Source organism: Pleurodeles waltl, chromosome 4_2 (assembly GCF_031143425.1).
Source record: "Pleurodeles waltl isolate 20211129_DDA chromosome 4_2, aPleWal1.hap1.20221129, whole genome shotgun sequence".
NCBI classification, from domain to species: domain Eukaryota; kingdom Metazoa; phylum Chordata; class Amphibia; order Caudata; family Salamandridae; genus Pleurodeles; species Pleurodeles waltl.
Genome location: NC_090443.1, coordinates 420,134,932 through 420,154,502, shown reverse-complemented (window position 1 = coordinate 420,154,502; position 19,571 = coordinate 420,134,932). Strand labels below are relative to the sequence as shown.

The window sequence follows — 19,571 nt, the reverse complement described above, 5'->3', positions numbered from 1 at the left end:
TGAGGAAGAGGAATCTACTCTGTGGTTGGAACTTACACCAGAGGAGCTCAAGGCTAACACAGCTGAAATACTGTGTACAGGGGGGCCCACCAGGGAGGAACTCAGTCTGGAACAGCAAACCTGCCCCACACTGAAGAGCTTAAGGCAGCAATCTGCAGCACAATAAGCAGGGGATGTCAGTGGTACCCATAGGGTGTGCTGGGATAGCAGCCTCCTTTATTCAGAAGCCTGGGACCCTAAACCTGGTGCTTCCAGGAGATTGGTCATTCCTCTGAAACTTAGAGACTTCCTGTTAACCCTAGCACATGACATACCCCTTGCAGGCCACTTGGGGCAAAACAAGACTTAGGACAGGCTTGTCCTCCACTTTCACTGGCCCCACATGTGAGAAGACACAGAGGAGTTGTGTCGTTCCTGTGTCACCTGTCAAGCCAGTGGCAAGAAAGGTGGCACCCCAAAGGACCCCTTAATTCCACTACCAGTGGTTGGTGTATCCTTAGAGATGGTTGGTTAGATATTGTTGGCCCCCTGGACCCTCCAACAGCCTCTGGAAACAGATTCATACTGGTTGTGGTGGAACTTGCCACTAGGTATCCAGAGTCCATTCCTCTTAGAACCACTATAGCAACTGCAATGGCCAAGGCCCACCTGGGAATTTTCACCAGGGTGGGTTTCCCTAAAGAGGTGGTGTCAGACAGAGGTGTAAACTTCATGTCTGCTTACCTTAAAGCCATGTGGAAAGAGTGTGGTGTCACATATAAATCCACCACCCCTTACCATCCTCAAACAAATTGGATAGTTGAAAGGTTCAACAAAACCCTCAAAGTCATGATAATGGGACTCTCAGAGAAACTCAGAAGGAGGTGGGATGTCCTGTTACCTTGCTTCCTCTTTGCCTACCGGGAGGTTCCTCAAAAGGGAGTGGGCTACAGCCCCTTTGAACGTTTGTTTGGACACCCTGTCAGGGATCCTCTTGCCCTTGTGAAGGAAGGCTGAGAGCAACTTCTCAAGCCTCCAAAACAGGACATTGTGGACTATGTATTGGGCCTCATACCTAGAATGGCTGAATACATGAGAGCATCCAATATTCTTTAGGCCAGCCAGGAACTGCAAAAGCAGTGGCATGACCAGAAGGCTGTGCTGACTGTTTATCAGCCAAGACAGAAGATGTGGGTCCTGGAGCCTGTGGCTCCCAGGGTACTCAAAGACAAGTGGAGCTGCTCACATACTATTGTGGAAAGAAAGGGTGAAGTCACCTATCTGGTTGACCTAGGCACTCCTAGAAGCCCCCACAGGGTGCTTCATGTGAAACGCCCGAAACCCTACTATGACAGAGCTGACATGACTCTGCTTATGGCAACTGATGATAGTCAGGAAGAAGAGACTGACCCTCTCCCTGTCCTCTTCTCCCACAATACAGTGGATAGCTCAGTAGATGCTGTTGTACTTGCTGACTGCCTCTCTCAGCAACAGAAGGAAGATTTCAGAAATTTGCTAGGGCAGTTCTCAGAACTGTTCTCTCTGACACCTGGTCAAACTACATGATGTGAGCACACCATTGACACAGGTGACAGCCTGCCTTTCAAAAGTAAAATGTACACACATCCTGATTATGTCAGGGAGTGCATCAAAGCTAAGATGCAAAAGATGCTAGGCCTAGGAGTTATTTAGCCTTCAGACAACCCCTGGGCTAGTCCTGTAGTGCTGGTCCCAAAACGTCACTCTTAAAATGGCAAAAGAGAGATGACGTTCTGGGTAGACTACAGAGGCCTGAATACTGTAACCGTAACAGATGCTCATCCTATCCCTGGGGCAGATGAGCTAATAGATACACTGGCTTCTGCCAAGTATCTAAGCGCCTTTGTTCTGACTGCTGGCTACTGGCAGCTCAAGTTACCAGAGGCTACGAAACCAAAAACCGCATTCTTCGCTCCTAGTTGGCACAGTATCCCTTCACAGTAATGCCCTTTCACTAAGAAATGCACCTGTCACATTCCAGATGTTGGTGAACAAAGATCTCCAAGGCCTGGAAAGCTTCAGTGCAACTTATGTAGACGATATATCTGTCTTTAGCTCCACATGGGATGATCACCTGGTCCACCTTAGGAATGTACTGGAGGCTCTGCAAAGAGCAGGCCTCATTATCAAGGCATCAAAATGCCAGATAGTGCAAGGAAAAGTGGCTTATCTGGGCCACCTGGTAAGTGGAGGCCATATTTAACTACTACAGGGCAAAATCCAGACCATTGTGGATTGGACTGCCCCTACCACTTAAACCCAAGTCAGAGCCTACCTAGGCCTGACAGGGTACTATAGGAGGTTCATTAAGAATTATGGCTCTATGACCTCACATCCAAAAGGAAGCCCAATAATGTTTTGTGGACAGCTAGCTGCCAAAATGCTCTTGATGACCTCAAACAAGCCATGTGCTCAGCTCCTATACTAAGAAGCCCTGACTAATCCAAGCAATTTATTGTGCAGACAGATGCTTCTGAGGTAGGGACAGGGGCAGTACTATCTCAACTAAATGATGAGGGCCAGGGCAACCTGTAGCTTTTATCAGCAGAAGGTTGACCCCCAGGGAAAAGCGTTGGTCAGCCAAAGAGAGGGAGGCCTTTGCTGGGGTCTGGGTCTTAAAGAAACTGAAGCCATACTTGTTTGGCACTCACTTCCTTGTTCAGGCAGACTCCAAGCCCCTCTTATGGCTCGAGCAAATGAAAGGTCAGAATCTCAAATGGTTAAGGTGATCGATATCCCTACAGGAACTGGACTATACAGTGGAACATAGACCTGGAAGTAAGCACTCCACTGCAGATGGACTCTCCAGATATTTCCACTTACACAATTAAGACTCAGCTGGGCAAGGTTAATCTTATTGTCCTTCGTTGGGTGTGTGTGTGTGTGTGTGTGTGTGTATTAAAGTACCCTCTTTTTGGTATTATTAACCCCCCTCTTTGCCTGCTGTCATTATGCTCGGACTGTTGTCATTGGGATCCTGCTAACCAAGACCCCAGTGATTGTGCTCTCACCCTCTAAATTTGGTTGCTTAGGACTTTGCACACCCCTCAGTTGGCATACTGGTGCCCCCATATAAGTCCCTAGTATATGGTACTTAGGTACCAAGGGCATTGGGGCACCAGGGGTTTCCCATGGGCTGTGGCATGTATTTTTGCCACCCATGGGACTCCATGCAAAATGTGTCTGCAGGCCTGTCGTAGTCTGCGTGAAAAGGTGCATGCGCCCTTTCACCACAGGTACTGCACCAGGTCACTGTAAGTCACCCCTTTGGTAGGCCCTCCTACCCACGGGGGCAGGGTGTAGGTAACTGTGTGCAAGGGCACCCTTGTATGAGCAGAGATGCCCCTACGAACTCCAGTTCCATTACCCTGGACTTCGTAAGTGCGGGGAAGTCATTTTACCCATGTACTGGACACTACCTGTGTCCAGCTATAAAATGGTAACTCTGACCTTGGGCATGTTTGGTATCAAACAAGTCGGAATCATACCCCAATATGGTTGGCAGCATTGAATTTATGATTCCATGCACTTTGGGGGTGCCTTAGAGGACCCCCAGTATTGCTCCTGCCAGTCTTCTGGGGTTTCCAGGCAGCCCGCCCTGCTGCCACCTACAGACAGATTTCTGCCCTCCAGCTGCTTGACCAGCTCAAGCAGGTGAAGGCAGAACAAAGGATTTCCTGTCGTAGAGGGAGGCAACAACCGCTCCTCTTGGAAATAGATGTTAAATGGCTTGGGAGGGGTAGCCTTTCCCAGCCACCAGTATGCTTTGAAGGGCACATTTGGTGCCCTTCTTGCATAAACTTGTTTGCACCCCTGGTCCCTGCTCTTGTGCGCAACTGGACAAAGGAAAAGGCAGTGACAACTCCCCTGTCCACCACCACCAGGGGTGGTGCCCAGAGCTCCTCCAGGTGGCCACCTGGTTCTGTCAGCTTGAATCCAATATGTGCAGAGGCCCCTGGGAGCATCTGAGTGGCCAGGTCAGGTAGGTGACATAACAGCCCCCTCTTGATAGGGGGTCACCTTGCTAGGTGACCAGTCCCCCTTCCTGGGCTATTTAGGATGTCCCTCTTGGGCGGGTCCACAGACTCGACTTGAAAGATTCCACAGGGACTCCTCTGTATCGTTACCTCGATCTTCTGGCCACTGGAACCGCAACGGTACAGGAGCCAACAATCTGCAACTCCTGCGATGACTCAGCTTTGCAACACTGTTTCTCTGGCTCCTTCCAGCAACTGCAACATTTCCCCAGCTGTGTATTCTCTGAGGTCGATGAGACTCTAGCCTGCACCAGGAAGTAAGAAGGAATCTCCCTTGGAGTGAAGGAGTCTCACTCCCATGCATCTGCAGGCACCAACTGCAACGACTGGCTGCGTGGATCTGCTTTCCTCCGGAACTGCGTGGATCCTGCATCACAGGTGGTGGTATGGAGTGGTCCCCTTGGTCCTCTCTGCCAGCTGGCCAACTTGGGAGACGGTAAGGCCATGCCTCGTTTTTCAAGACAGTACCCCTGTACACCGCGGCTCTTGCAGCTACCAAGGCTTGTTTACTCCTGCTCCAAGAGATCTTCAGGCTTTGTGTAGCCCCGGCCCCCAAGCACAGTCTCCTATCTGCTGCTCCAGTGATGTGGGACTCCTCTCCAGGTGTGCTGAGAATGCACCCCATAGGGAGAAACACGTGTTGCCTGAATTCCTACTCTGTTCTACGATTCAATCAATTATGTACAATATGGAGTCATTTACTTCTACTTAATAAATCCCAAACTGGATCACTTATTCTATGGTACCTTCTAATTTCTTAAGGAACTTTATTGAATAATTGGCAATTGGATGCCTTAAATTACTGATACTAAAGTGGGAACCTACCATATATCAGTGAGTTTACTTCATGTATGGGGGATTAGGGTCCATTTCCTCCAGTTTACGTTCCCACGTTTGTTGAACGAACAGGCATTTTGTATGGGAAGTATTCTAATTGGACCCTTTCGTATGTTTCATCAAGCATCTTGCTGAGTGGGTCTCACTGTGACTTGCTGTGCCTGCTGCCAGTGGGTTGCCTGTGGGGACTGCATCTTCTTCTGGTGAATCATCAGACTGCTGATGGCACCCCAGACTCCCCTCCTTGGGCGAGTTCCCTGGGCCTTGCTGGTCCTCTTCAGCCTTGCAACTCGCCGTCTTCTTCTTTTGCATTTTCCAAGGCTTGTTGGTGGTTCTCCAGCACCACTGCAACCAGACAGCCGACGAGGGATACCATCTGCATCGCTTCAGGGACTCTTCTTCATCTTTTGTGCTGCACAGCTGGTCTTCTTCGTCCCTCGTTTACATGGTCCTGTATCCACAGAAGGGTGGGTAGTGGCTCCCGCCACGACTGGACACTCCATTGTGAACTGGACTTGCTCCCCTTCCTTTGCAGGTCCTCGTCCACCTTTTGGGTTCTTCCAGTCTGGTCTGGGTCTTGCACAATCCTTTTCCTAAGTCCTCCTGTTGGTTTTGGGGATAGCCAAGTACTTACCTATGTTCTCCTGGTTGCAGGTGGCCACTCTATTACTCACCACCTTTTGGGGTTCCTAGTTCCTCCAGCTTCCCTCTAACGGTTCCACATCCTTTGGTGGGGGACTGTATCTCACATTCCACTTATTAGGTATATGGTTTGGCCCTCCCCTAGGGCATACACTGCTTGCCAATGCTTGTTACTTTTATGCTCTTTACTGCTTGCTAATGTGTACATAATTAGTGTGTTTACCTACCTCCAGTTAGGGGACTGACTATTAGCATTCTAATATTGTTGTTACCATAATAAAGTAATTTTATTTTTGTAACACTATGTGGTTCTTTCATGTGTGACAGTGCTGTGTGACCATAGTAGTGTTGCATAAGCTTTGCATGTCTCCTAGATAAGTCGTGGCTGCTCATCCACTGCTACCTCTAGAGAGCCCTGGCTTCCTAGACACTGCCTACACTTCACTAGTAGGGGATACCTGGACCTGGTACAAGGTGATAACACCAAAGGTGCTCACCGCGCACCAGGCCAGCTTCCTACAATACTCAAAAACAATAAACTTATATAATTAACGTAGTCACTGTTGTTGATGAGTAAAACAAAAAAAATCATAAATCAAGTAGTCACTGTTGTCTTATTTCTATTGTTGCTAATGCTGCAGTAATGATTGATCGATATATATATTCTTTGTAACAAGGTGTTTGTAGTTGTCTTTTTTTACTTGTTATGTATGTTGGGGTTCTGAAATGAAATTCCTTCTCTATAATTTAAATTAAGCTCTCAGTCTAATGTGATATCCTAACCCAGGACTAACAGCTGAAAAGTCAGTTCAGTTTGATGTTAAGTATGGTGTGCGCATCACCAAAATTTCACTTGACAGTGTATGTGGTGCTGTCAAGTGCAGTCTTTGATTCGCTTATTGTCATACGGTATGCGCATCACTGACACGGCTTCCCCATTAAATATGACTGCCACCGAAGGCTGTCTAGTTTCAGTGCGCGTTAGGTACGTAGCATGTCACTAAGACAATGCTTGTTTTGAGACTCCAACATATAGGAAGTCTTCTGGACGTGAGTGCAAAAGGAATTAATGCAGTGAGCATGAGTTTACACCTACGACTCCCTCAAACAACTTCAATATGAAGGTATTTGCATTACCACCAAAGTCGCCAATAACTTTGCATGAATAGCACACATGAAATCCTGTCAGACTTCTCTTAAGACTGACTTGTTGATGGGCGGCCTCTCCTAACAAAATCATTAATGTCAGGATTTGTTGCCGAAGTCGCATTCCCCTGGGTTTCTTGAAAACAGGGTCCAGCAGTTCCATGTCACCAGTGACAATGACTCTTTGTAAGGTAAAATGGTTTATTGATTTGCTGGACCCCACAGTGCGATCCCTCAACTGCCATCCTTAAGATTCCACCTTCAGTCTAGAACATTCCACATGTTCTATCACATTTCTTAAAGGTAACTATTAAAACAGAACAATATTATTGATGATGTGATAGAAGATGAGACACACACACACACACACACACTCACTGAAAACAAATAAAAGGTTACAGGGATGTTATAATTGGGTTCAGAATTTACATGCACAAAACCACAGAAATTCACCAGTAATCGTTATTGTTACCACAAGTAACTATAACTTGTTCCCTAAGATAGCTATAACTCGATCCCCACCATGCGCAGTTTTATGATCTAGAATTTCACTGCAAATGTTGCAGTGATATTATCAATGATGTGATAGAAGATGCCATGTGTAATGTAATATGTGAGGTAATTAGCAGTGCATCTACATATCCCAAGACCATGAGGAATTGTTCAGACAAAATATATATACTTGTATACTCCACTAGATAAATTTAAAGATGACGTTAGATATTTGCTGCCTTATTAGGCCAGACTGGTATGTTCTAGATAATAATTACACCCAGGTTTCCATACATCCTTCAAAACCCCCATATGCGGTTCCCTAGGGTTCTTTAGGGAACTAGAAGCTGAGTTTAGGCTTCTGTTTTGGAATGGCATACCACCATGCGTATCATTCTATACATTTATGAGAGGTGTTTATGATGAGGGGATTGAATTTCAAGACATAAGAAAGTATGGCTGAGTGGCAAATCAGGAGGTGTTTAATAATTGGGCTTTCTCCTGACACAAGAGAATTAGCTCTCAGAGTTGACAGGCATGCGATGGGATCAAGGGGATCCCCTGAAACCCTATATAGGCTAAGCAGAATTGGGAGAGGTCCATACACAAGATCAGTCCTTAAAATCTGGAAGGAGACTAACAGGTATCTTGGATGGGAGAGCGTCTTAACTAGCGAAACACCACAGTGACGTGGTAGAACAGGAACGAACACTGAAGGGCCTTCGGCAATGGAACATCGGCATCCGCAAACGTGAGGACTTATGTAACGGGGAAAGACCAGTTTCCTTTGAGGCACTTCAGGAAGAGTACCACATTACAGACTTGCAGTTCTACTGATATTTTCAAATCACACATTTGAGTCCCATATGACTGTTCGACGATGGATGAGTTATCACCGCTGGAAGGCAAAGTCCTTTCTGAACGCATTCCTAAAGAGATATCTCCCTGATCAGCAGCAAAGTAGTCAATAATTCCCTGGGGAAACTAAGAAGTGCTTGGGAGCAAGTACTGTCATTCCTGATAGAGACTTCTAGCTGCAGATTCCTTACCTTTTAGAATTTCCTTGCGTCAGCTAGAAATCGAGAACTTTAGCAGAGAAATATCCTTGCATGCGCCATTGGGTGGTATCGTTCGGATCCACGTGGTGTTGTCGGCGTTGTTAGAGCCGTTTGTGACATCACAGTTGCCTATAAAGGCACCACCCAGGCGCATGTTTCCTTCCGTGCCGGTTAAAGCGAAGATCCGGAAAAGAGCTACACTCTTTCTTTTTTGACAGGCTTCTTTCGACCTATTTGTCGAGACTTTTTTGATCTGTGCAGGACGGCTTAGAGGAAGACTGGGTTCAAGCTGTGTGGTGCCTGCCACCGCGCCATGTTGGTGAGGGACTGCCACCAGGTATGTCTCTGATACTGAAACCAGGACTCTAAGTTGTGTTCGGACTGGCTCCAAAAGCTTTGAGGTAGTGGTCCCTGAAGCCAATAGCGGCAGTCAACGTCGGTGGGCCCGACTCCTTGTACGTTATGGTCCCAGTCGAGATGGAGGTCAAAGGACCGCTTCAGGAGCCCCAGGTCCTCTTCCTCCCTCTTGAGGTCCTCCGGGCGCTCTGGTAAGAGGCACAAAAAGAACAAGCAGTCAAAGCAGACTATGACTTCACCTAGCCTGTCGGCCGTCAAGGCAAGTCGGTATCGTCTACGTTCCAGGCATGGTTCAGCAGAACCGTTTCCAATGCTGACTCCGCGCCTTCCTCCTTTTCTGGAAACCAGAGCTGCCCCTGGTCAACTTAGAGTTTAACAAGGCCATGCGTCTTGTATTTGAGTGGGGTGGCCCTGTGGGGCCCGAAGCCGCCAGAGGCCCCATCAGGTTACATGCCGGAAGCTTTGGCGCAGATGGGGTCTCTTGGATCCGATATCGGATCTGGAACGACATCGGAGTCAGAACGGTGTCGCACTACGTCGATTCTGGCACCACCCACAGGTACCAGATCATTGCCTGAACATTTCTAAGAACCGCCAGGCAATGGTGAGGAAAGGGAGGGGGTCCCAGGACCCTCTAGAGTCCCAATTATAGCCTTTGGACTGGTATGAGGGGCTAGGAGAGGCCAGTGGACTGGACACCTCTCCAGATACTGGCATGCTTTCACCTCCTACTCTGGGTATGGAGGAGGGTGCTTCGTATACATTGGTGGTACGCAGGGCAGCTGAGGTCCTGGACCTTGTGCTTTCCTCAGTGCAGGTCAAGGCTAACATCTTGACAGAGATGCTTCAGCCATGTGCTTCGTCATCAGAACCGATGTTGCGCTTTAATGAGGCTCTCACCAGTGTCCTGCTGGGGACGTTGTCCAAACCCAGCAAAGGGGTGCCTGTAAATAAGACAATTGGCCGCCACCATTGCCCAGCTCTGGGTGACTCTTGCTTCCTGATGCAGCACCCCACCATGGAGAGCTTGGTGGTCCAGGCCTCCACTTCCCATGTCGTCTTCCCTTCCGCTCCCCCGGATAGGGAATCCAAGAGGCTGAACCAACTGGGGAAGAAGATGTTTTCTTCCTCCAGCCTGGCATTTGGGACTGTAAACACCTCATGCCTATTAGGCCATTTTTCCCATACTGTATGGGATAGGGTGGCGCAGGTTCTGCCTCAGGTTCCGGAGGACAGGTGGCTGCTCTCTTACAGTCGGTCAAAGATGGGAGAGATGCAGCCAGGTTTACCATACAGGTGTGGTTTGAACACAACCGACTCGCTGGATAGGGTGATTTGTTCAACAGTGGCCCTTCGACGCGACGTCGGCTATGTACCTCCGGCTTTTCAAGGGATGTGCAGGTAAATCTCATGGACATGCCCTTCAATGGGACCCACCTTTTTGGCAAAAAGGTGGACTCGGCGGGAGCGCTTTAAGGATTCCCGGGCTACGGCCAAGTCCTTGGAACTCTCGGCAACCCCTTGCCAACAGTCTATTGCTCCTTTCAAGGCTTTGGAAGGGGCATGACACCACACCGTCCACAGAGCAGCCACCCTCCTCTGCCAAGACAACATCCTGTGCAGAGAGGCAGTTGTGATGCCTTCAGACCCAAGGTGTCTGGCCATAAGTCGTCCAGAGCTCAGCCCCCGATATACAAAGTGTCCAAGCACTCCTGGTGGGATTCTGCAATACCATGTATGTCCAGTTGGAGGGAGGATCCAATCTCATCTCCCTCACTGGCGGTCCATAACATTGAACAAATGGGTCTTGCTGATCATACAGAAGGGTTATTCCCTCACATTTCAGTCTTTTCCTCACCAATACCTCCCTCGAAAGAACGGCTGATGGAGGATCAGTTGGTTTTGCTCTGCTAGGAAGTTGTGGCTCGCTTGGCCAAGGGAGCCGTTCAAAGGGTCCTGATATCAGAAGTAGGCAGTGGTTGTTTTTCCTGCTACTTTCTGATACCCAAAAAGGACAAGAGACTTCGCCCTATACTGGATTTGCAAGACGTCAATCTTCCTCAAAAAGGAGAAATTCAAAATGTTCCCTCTGGCTCCGGTCTTTTCTGCTCCAGATGGTAGCGTGAGACTTGCAGGCTGCGCATTTTCATATCCCCGTCCTACCGGCCCACAGGTGTTACCTGCGGTTCAAGGTGGGCCACAAGCACTTTCAGTTTACCTTGCTCCCCTTAGGCCTCACCAGTGCCCCTGGAGTGTTCACCAAGGTGATGGCTGCCACTCATCTGCACAGGCTATGGGTTTCAATCTTCCCCTAACTCGAAGACTGGTTGTTGAAGGCTCCTTCACCCCAGGCTGTTGTCACCCACTTTCAGACTATGGCGAATGTCCTGCATTTGCTGAGTTTCAAAACAAACGTGCCAGAGTCACACCTGACTCCCTCTCAGACGCTCCCTTTCATCAAAGCTGTTCTGGCCACAGTGCAGTTTCAGGCCTATCCTCCCGAGCAGCGAGTCCAGGATATTCAGATTATGATTCCGATGTTTCAGCCTCTATCCTGGATTTCGGTGAGACAGACTCTGAGGCTGCTGGGCCTCATAGCCTCCTTCATCCTGTTAGTAAAATATGCCAGATGGCATATGAGGGATCTGCAGTGGGACCTGAAGTTCCAGTGGGCACAGCATCAGGGAAATCCTGGTGACACGGTTCAGATCTCGGAGGGAACTGCAAAAGATCTGCAATGGTGGTTAATGAACCACGATTCGGTCAGAGGCAGACTCCTCTCCCTTCCCCAACCAGATTTTACAGTAGTGGCAGATGCGTCACTTCTGGGATGGGGCAGCCATCTGGGAGAGGTTGAGATCAGAGGCCTCTGGTCTCCGGCGGAATCCGGCTCCATATCAACTTACTGGAGCTCCGGGCGATCCGACTGGCATTGAAGGCATTTCTTCCTGTTGTCAAAGAGAAGATAGTGCAGTTATTCACGAACAACACCACCGCAATGTGATACTGCAATAAGCTGGGCAGTGCTGGAACAGCAGGACATAACCCTGGTGATTCAGCACCTGGAAGGTTCTCTGACACCAGGCAGACAAACTCTGCCGTCGATGCCTTTCAGATCACAAGTGGTATCTCAATCCGGAGGTGGCACAAGGACTCTTTCTGCAGTGGGGAGAGCCTTGGTTAGATCTGTTAGCCTCCTAAGAGAACTCGTAATATCAGCAGTATTGCGTGTTGGAGTTTCCAAGGCAGCACTTGCTTGGTGACGCTTTTTGTCATGAATGGAATTCAGGCCCCCTGTATGCCTTTCTGCCCATAGTTTTCAAGAAGATCAAGAGCGATCGGGCCCAAGTAATCCTGGTTGCTCCGGACTGGGCACGGAGAGTTTGGTATCCTGAGCTTCTGAAAATGAGCATCAATCCTCCAATTAAGCTGCTCCTTCAGGAAGATCTTTTGTTTCTGCAGCAGGGGAAGGTTCTCCACCCCATCCTGTCAACTCTGCACCTTCATGCATGGAGATTGAGCGGAGGCAATTGACGACCTTCGACCTTCCTCCTGAAGTCTGTAAAGTTACTTTGGCAGCCTGCCATCCTTCCACTATGATGGTCTACGCCTGCCGTTGGAAACGCTTTGTATATTATTGTACAGAAAGAGCTATTGATCCTCTTTGTGCTTCTGTCGCTGACATTCTTCTCTTTCTTATCCCTTGCCCAGTAGGGCTCTTCTTTGGGCACTCTCAAAGGGTATCTTTCCGCCTTATCGGTGTTCCTTCGGCTGCATGATCAGCCTTTATTATTCAAATCTCCTTTTGTACATAAATGTCTTAAAGGGCTTGTACATATGTCTCCTACTACATCCTTTGTCATGCCTCAGTGGGACTTAAATTCTGGTCCTCACTTTTCTCATGTGTTTCCCTTTGAGCCACTGCATAACTGTCCCTTCTGGCTGCTCACCATCAAGACACCCTTTTTAGTGGCAATAACATCTGCCAGGAGTGTGAGTGAAATGCAGGCTCTCTCAACTAAGCCACCATATCTCACCATGTTACTGGACAAGGTGGTTTTTAGAACACGTGCCTCTTTCCTCCTCAGTGTGGTGAACCCATTTCACCAGGGTCAGAGCATCACCCCCCCCCTCTAAGGAACAGGAGCGACTCCACGGACTGGACCCAAAAAGAACGTTGTCGTTCTACCTTGACCGTACAGAAGAGTTCCGGTTAGATGACCAACTCTTTGTGGGGTACGTGGGGGGAAAAAAAAAGGTTGGGTAGTGCAGAAGCAAACCATTTTGCGCTGGGTCGTTCTCTGCATTAAGATCTGCTACACACTGGCTAAGAAGCCGCCTCCTGAGGGCTTGAGAACTCATTCTATCAGGGGCAGAGTTGCTTCCCCTGCATTAGCATGGGGTGTTCCAGTCCTGGACATCTGTCAGGCAGCGACAGACGTTCGCAAGACATTCCTGCCTGGATAATAAGGTCCGTAGAGGCGGGCACTTTGCCTGTTTGGTCTTACAGGACTGTTTAGTGTGAAGAGATCTGTCGGCAGCCCACCACCAGGAGGTTATGGCTTGGGTATCTATTCTAAAGGTAAGGAATCTGCAGCTAGAAGTCTCTATCAGATGAACAAGTTACTTATCTTTGGTAACTCATTATCTGGTAGAGCCTCTATCTAGATGCAGATTCTTTACATCCACCCATGCCAGGGTTAGAGATTGTCCCTTTCAGGGCCCTAGTTTTGTAGTACAGACAAACTGTTGGTTCTTTTTATGGCTCTGCTCTTCTGGCGTGGAAGTTCATGGAAAAGAAACTGATGTACGCATGTGTGAGTGGTGCCTTTATAGGCGACTGACATCATGACACCACGCAACGTCGCGCCTGAGAGTATTGCTCTGCAAAAGTGCCGGATTCCGAGCCGACGTCAGAAAATACTAAAGGTAAGGAACCTGCAACTAGATAGTCTAGAGGATGAAGAGTGGAAGGAGCCCCTTAGAGTTCCAAGGGAAGTGGCAATCTGAGCAGGAGTCTGCCTTTTTCGGCTGCGGATACCACATAGTAGTATTCAAAAACCACTCTTTTGAAAATGGGGAAAGCAGATACTGACAGATGCACAAGGGGATGTAATCAGAGGGGTACTTTTACATACATACATCCTTTTGTCCTAGTCTTTTTATGGGAGGGGCTGAGATAGTACTTAGTGAGCATGGTTGGCTCAAAAGTAAAAGGTGAGGCCACATTGGTGCTGTTCAACATCTGGTGAGACGAGGGCATGTCAAGATATGCCAAATATTCAGTAATGTAGGCCTCTTTGTGGCAAGGGCAAGCACCGCCAGACTGTGGGTTTTAGCAGCTTCCTCTGACCCTCATGGCTGGGAAGAAAGACATGGATTGTCATATGCTGGTGGAAGAACCTAGGAGGGCAGAGACTGCCCTAAACAATGGAGTGTGGGATAATATGGCAGCCTTGGTTGCTGCACTGGAGAGCACCATAAACTGTTAAGAGGCAGATGTTGGATGTAATGGGACCTCACTCTGATGCGACTTGGTTGTGGTGGGTGGGCTTGGACTCAACATACGCTGCCAGGTCAAAAGATGATTGCATTTTCATTCGTACTAGAAAGAAACCAATGCAAATTGTTTATTTAAAAATTGATTTCTTCACTGGAATCGGAGATCTCCATAACAGTGGAATCGAAAAACTGTTTTGTTCTCCGGGGGTGTGGTGTCTACTGTGAACTCCACTTGCCAAAAAAAAAAGGAGAAACAATGCCAAGGAGGACCATTTAAGCTGCTTTTGCACAAGGAACACTTAGCTGAGAAGCAGAGGGCAGAGAAAGAGCTGAAGATGCCCGCTGCTGCAGCATGAAGGACCTGCAGAGGCCTATGAGCATGAATCCTGAAGGGACCCCACAGTGTGAGAGGAACTGTGTACCCACCCACCTTGCAGTCATTCCAAAGATGTCACTTGTGCACTACTAAGCAGGGCTGGGCTAGCATCTCTGGTCCTAGAGTAATGCAAGGCACAGCATGTCGACCTACATGCCCTACTAGCAGAAGACATGAACAGCCTGCACTGCCTGTGGACTGAGATAACAGAAAAGGTATTGTGCATAACTGGGAAATCCAAAAGACTGAAGCAGGATCTCTACAAAAGGGAGGACACAAAATATTCTGACATCCTGGCCCACAACTCAGTAAGCACTCCACTGAGACCCTCCAAATAAGTGTCACCTTCAAAGGGTGTCTTAGAGACCTGAACTATTGCACAGGTGACACCCTTGGAGGTTGTCCCATAGAAGCAATGTAGGCTGATTTCCCAGTAGTTACCAAAGGGTATTAATTCTGCCCTTTAAAATGTGTTTTTTTCTGGAATATATATACAATATTTAGGTTGGTGGTGATTCTAGTAAAATATTTATTTTTCTGAAGAACAAGCTTTGGCTGGACATTAAATTATTAACTGGTATTAGTTAATGGTGTTCGAAGTCGCCAACCCTGCACTACCTCACTGTGAAAACTTTGGACTGCTTGAGTTTGCTGCCCCGCAAGTGAAGTGCTAAGTGGTTGTTTTTGGTGTTTAGTTTTTGTGCTGAACTGTAAGGTTAAGCCCCAAGACACCAGTGGTATAAGGGCTCTGATTGACACAATCTGAGCTCAGTAAACCCTGACTGTGATGAAATGCTATTAAAGGTCCAACACCTGTTCTTGCAGCACCCACAGTGAAGCACTCTGCCTCCTGACAAATGGAGTAAAAAGCTCTGAAAATAAAGAAAAATGCAGTTCAGTTTGGATAGTACATATCACTCAAAAGTTTAACTGGAGACGCAGTAATGTCATACTGCTCCAGTTCTGGGGTTTTCCAAATTGACAGTTGGGTGGTTTTCAAAGAGTGGTGCCCAGTGTACGCTACAAGGCTCCAGAACTTCTAAATCTCTTGAAGAAACAATCTCATAAGTGATGCATACTCTACAATTAGTCAGGATTTACAGTAGCTAGTTTCATAGCAAATACATCTTTACATCCATTATCACCCTAGGAACAAACAAGACAGAACTTTGGACATAGCATTATATTCACTGCTAATAGGAGTTGATTGAACAATTTGAATTAGAGGCAAATCCAGGTAAATCTAGACTTCAGTGGAAGGCTGATCACTTCCTACATTGACACGTCTGACTAGTTGTCCATGTTCAGCGGCAAGGTGTTGTAGCAGTAGTTGTTGTTCCTGCTACTCTCAGTAGTTTTGGTTTGAATGCAAACAACTCAAATTGGTAGTTAGGAGTTATGATTTATTTTTTTACAATTATATGGATATATTCCAGTCTTCAAACAGAACTACAAATTTGCTGGTTTGATAAGAGAAAAAAACAAATCCCTTTTTACTCTTAAGCTGGCTGATATGCCCTTCTTGTCTTTTAGGATTTGTGGCTGCCATATTTTAATGTAACAACGGACATCACTGCCTCCACCATGAGAGTTCACAAAGACGGTAGGAGTTGCATTGGTTTATCATTTCAGCAGGAATTCGTGGGTGGCGGGTGGGTGGAATTTGATGCCTGTTAATCCTTGCGCATGCCTCCATTCATGCCAGGGTTCCACTTTTTATTTTAAGATAGATCACTAGATTATCAGTATTCACCAGGTTGTCTGTGGCTCCAGGTATCAATGCAGAGTTTTTGGTCTTTTTTTTTCTTTCCTTCCTGCATGATATGTCTATTTAGTATGATCCTGGCATTATGTCAATGAACGGATACCACTGGAAGAAAGATGATTTCAGCTAGGAAATGAAAAGTAAAATCCACATAAGTGTCTCCTCATTATCTCTGTTGGAGATATGTTTCTCACACACTTGATGGACTTTCTGCTTTGATCTTTAGCATCAAGTCTGTCCCACTTCACTTAACTGCTCCCTCCAAACATCTCCACCTTTTGTTTTTTCCGAGTTTCCCCAGTGGTCAAACAAGATCCTTGAACTCTATGCTGCCCCTCAGTCACCAAGCGGCTTAGGTCATGGTTCACAGTGTAGGAGAGATGAGGTTTGAAGGGCAGGTGCCAACAGTTCTCCTCTCACCCCCGGTGGTCATCTGAAAAAGCACTTTGGTAGATATCTGTAAGGTGGTATGTTGTCCCCATTGACCCTGAAGCTCCTGTGCAGAACTTATCAGAAATATTGTTTGCTGTTATTCTCTCTCCATAGACTAGTCAATGTGGTCTTTTAATCAAATCTTAGCTCCTTCCGGTTCGTTCTGTTACTTCCTGATGGCCTTTTCACTCCCCCCCCCCACACCCCACCCCCACTTGCGGTTCCAAGTCTCACCCCCCTTTAACCAGGGACTGATGAATCAAAGCTGATATGGTGGTTGTCATGCTGCAGCCTGATGTCTATTGAATTCAAAGCTAGAAAATATCAAATGTCACGTAAAAGAATGGAAAACACGGAGAAGATCTACCCATACTTTTTACATGCACATCTATTGATGGCGTTCCCTTCCAGCCAGTAGTAGTCTGCACTACATAGCTGGTGACATTCCTTCACACCGTACATCTTGTAAAAGCTCTTGCCACTAAATCGCAGATGACTGTCCTCACCAGCATGGGTGGCCGTCCTTAAGGTCACATTGGCATTGGTAGCATTCACCACAACTTAGCTGGTGCTTGGGTGCATGTCTTGAGAATCGAACAGCCTGTATGTCCAGAAATTTGCATAGTCATGTCATACTCCTCTATAACACCATCCTGTGCCTTCACTAATATTGCATGATCGTTTATTCCTTTTTCAGCATGTTCATACGCACCTCCTGCCATATTCAGCCTTTAGCGATTCTGGATCAAATTTCATGAGTCTTATATACAAGGTGGAGTATCTTCATACTGTCATGTGATACAGTTATGAGTTGGGGGCAAGGGAGTGGCATAGGACCCTACCTGCAGATGCTTCCCTTTGCTGCAGGCAATGCATCCTTTACTCTTAACTCTCTAAACACCACACTAGTCATAAAATTCTCCAACGATCTTGCACTGGTTGGGGATAGAGCAGATTACCTTAGGCAGTGTCACCATTCCACATTTAACAGTGATGAAGCACCTTTAGAAATGCATTGCGTGGGTGACCAAATGTGCAACACTTCTAGATTGAGGTGGCTTTTAATCTACTGGAACAGGAATATGAGATAACCTGGAGGATACAATAAGAGGTCAGCATTAACACTAGCATATTGAAAGCTCAAAGATAGGTATACAATGGAAAATCATCATGAGGTTTAGAGAGGAACGTCCAAGAGTAAGAGTAACATAGGTGTAAAAGGCTAGAAGTAGGAGAGCAGGTTGCAGCTAGGAGGAAAGCAGAGCCTTTAACATGAGAATAGACTATATCTGGATGCAAGGGAACAGACTATGGCAAGATACAAGAGAACGTACTGGCTAGATTTAGGAGAACAGGCTATAGCTCGAAACTGAAGAACATATCAGCTAGAACCATGAGGGCTGGAAGCAGGGAGAGAAGAGCAGGAAACGTGAGATGTAGTATTGAAAAAACTAGAAACCGAGGATTGGACAGGAAGAAAAATTTGAAAACTCTGCACTTGTCACAGGGTAGGCTCCCAGCAGCCAGGAGGTTTGGATTTGTGTCTACCCTGTGAACATGTCTACTCTTGAGCCAGCATAGTTAGCTATTCACTGCACTATAACCATCCTATCTCTGTGAAAGAGCCTGGAAAAATTGTGGCCTGACTTTTGTCTGTTTTTGGAGGTATTTCAGGTCCCGGTCCAGTGCAAAATGGATTCTGCCCAATGAGAAGGGATCATGGCCACGGAGTGGCTGAATGCCATTGTGGGCGAAGGAAAGAGGGGACTGATCTTACTGGATGTCACTCTCCACCTTTGACACAGTGACCCAACTGGTCTTGCTCCAGTGCCTGAAAGAATTTTTTTCTTGTCAGTCCTCCAGCAGTCTCCATTTTTCCGAAAGGGCTGCCCTCAATTGGCACATTACAAATCCAAAAATATTTTGACTCCATTGTAGGAGTCACACAGGAGTTCTCAATCTCCCAAAGTACTCTTCAGTGTGTATGTTGTCCCTGTGTCTAAGATAAGTCAATATAAGGTACTAAATGACATGCACTGGGTTATTGTGCAATCTCTTAAGCTGCCACAGGCAATCCACAGTGAATGCTACATAATTATCTAAACTTGAAGATGAATAAGTCTGAATTTTGATCATGTATAAGCACAGGGATTGCTGGGGTTGCCCCCTGATGTCTTTCTAGCATGGCATTGCTCTTTCTCCCTTTATTGGTTTTCTTCTTCAGCACCAACCGCCTTTTAAGGTGTATGCATGTTTTCTGTTAAATCAGCTGAAGAGAAAGTCAGCCAATAAACAGGCAGAAAAGCCAGGAATAAGAGCCACAGAGGAATGTAAGAAACAGGAAGATTATTTAGAAGTAGAAGTAGCAGAGAGAGGAAGTGAGGCAAGAATCAGGAAGGAGAACCATGAGTTGGAACTAAAGAGGGAAATGGAGGCAGGAAGAAGTCCATGAAAAAAGGCAAGAGAGAGGATGTGAAGCGGAAAATAGGATGGTGAACCATGGAATGAGCAAGAGAGAAGACTGAGGTAGCTTTCAGGAAGGGAAAAAGTCCAATTTGAAATTAAGAGACTGGATCAGTAGCAGATGGGGATCCCATGGCCCAACCAGTCTCCCAGTTCCCCACTTGCTGAAACGCTGAAGCTGCAATGCTTTATCTTAGCGACACACAACAGTTGATTTATAACAGGCGATTTTGAATCCTTTTAGCTGTTTCTCTTCATGCTCCTTCCGGGAGACAATCCTATTCCTCCCTTTCTCGAAGAACCCCTGTAGCTTACTCTTGGGCATTCCTGTGGCATTCCTCTTAGGGACCCTTGTTGTAGTCAAGTAGATCTGCTGCCCGCCCTCTCCCCTCAGTGCTGCATTTTTACCTCTGTGGTACTTGATTAGTTGCAAAAGACTCAATTGA

General features: G+C 47.0%; 1 protein-coding gene across 6 annotated transcripts in view; it reads left to right on the top strand.

Annotated features, from left to right (window-relative positions):
• PNPLA6 (patatin like phospholipase domain containing 6) overlaps positions 1 to 19,571 on the top strand; it is a 324,399-nt gene that overhangs the window by 219,362 nt on the left and 85,466 nt on the right. For all 6 annotated transcript variants that reach the window (XM_069231657.1, XM_069231658.1, XM_069231659.1 and 3 more), the window contains one exon: positions 15,999 to 16,068. In XM_069231657.1, coding sequence (XP_069087758.1) covers positions 15,999 to 16,068 — 70 coding nt within the window. The remainder of the gene's footprint in view (positions 1 to 15,998; positions 16,069 to 19,571) is intronic.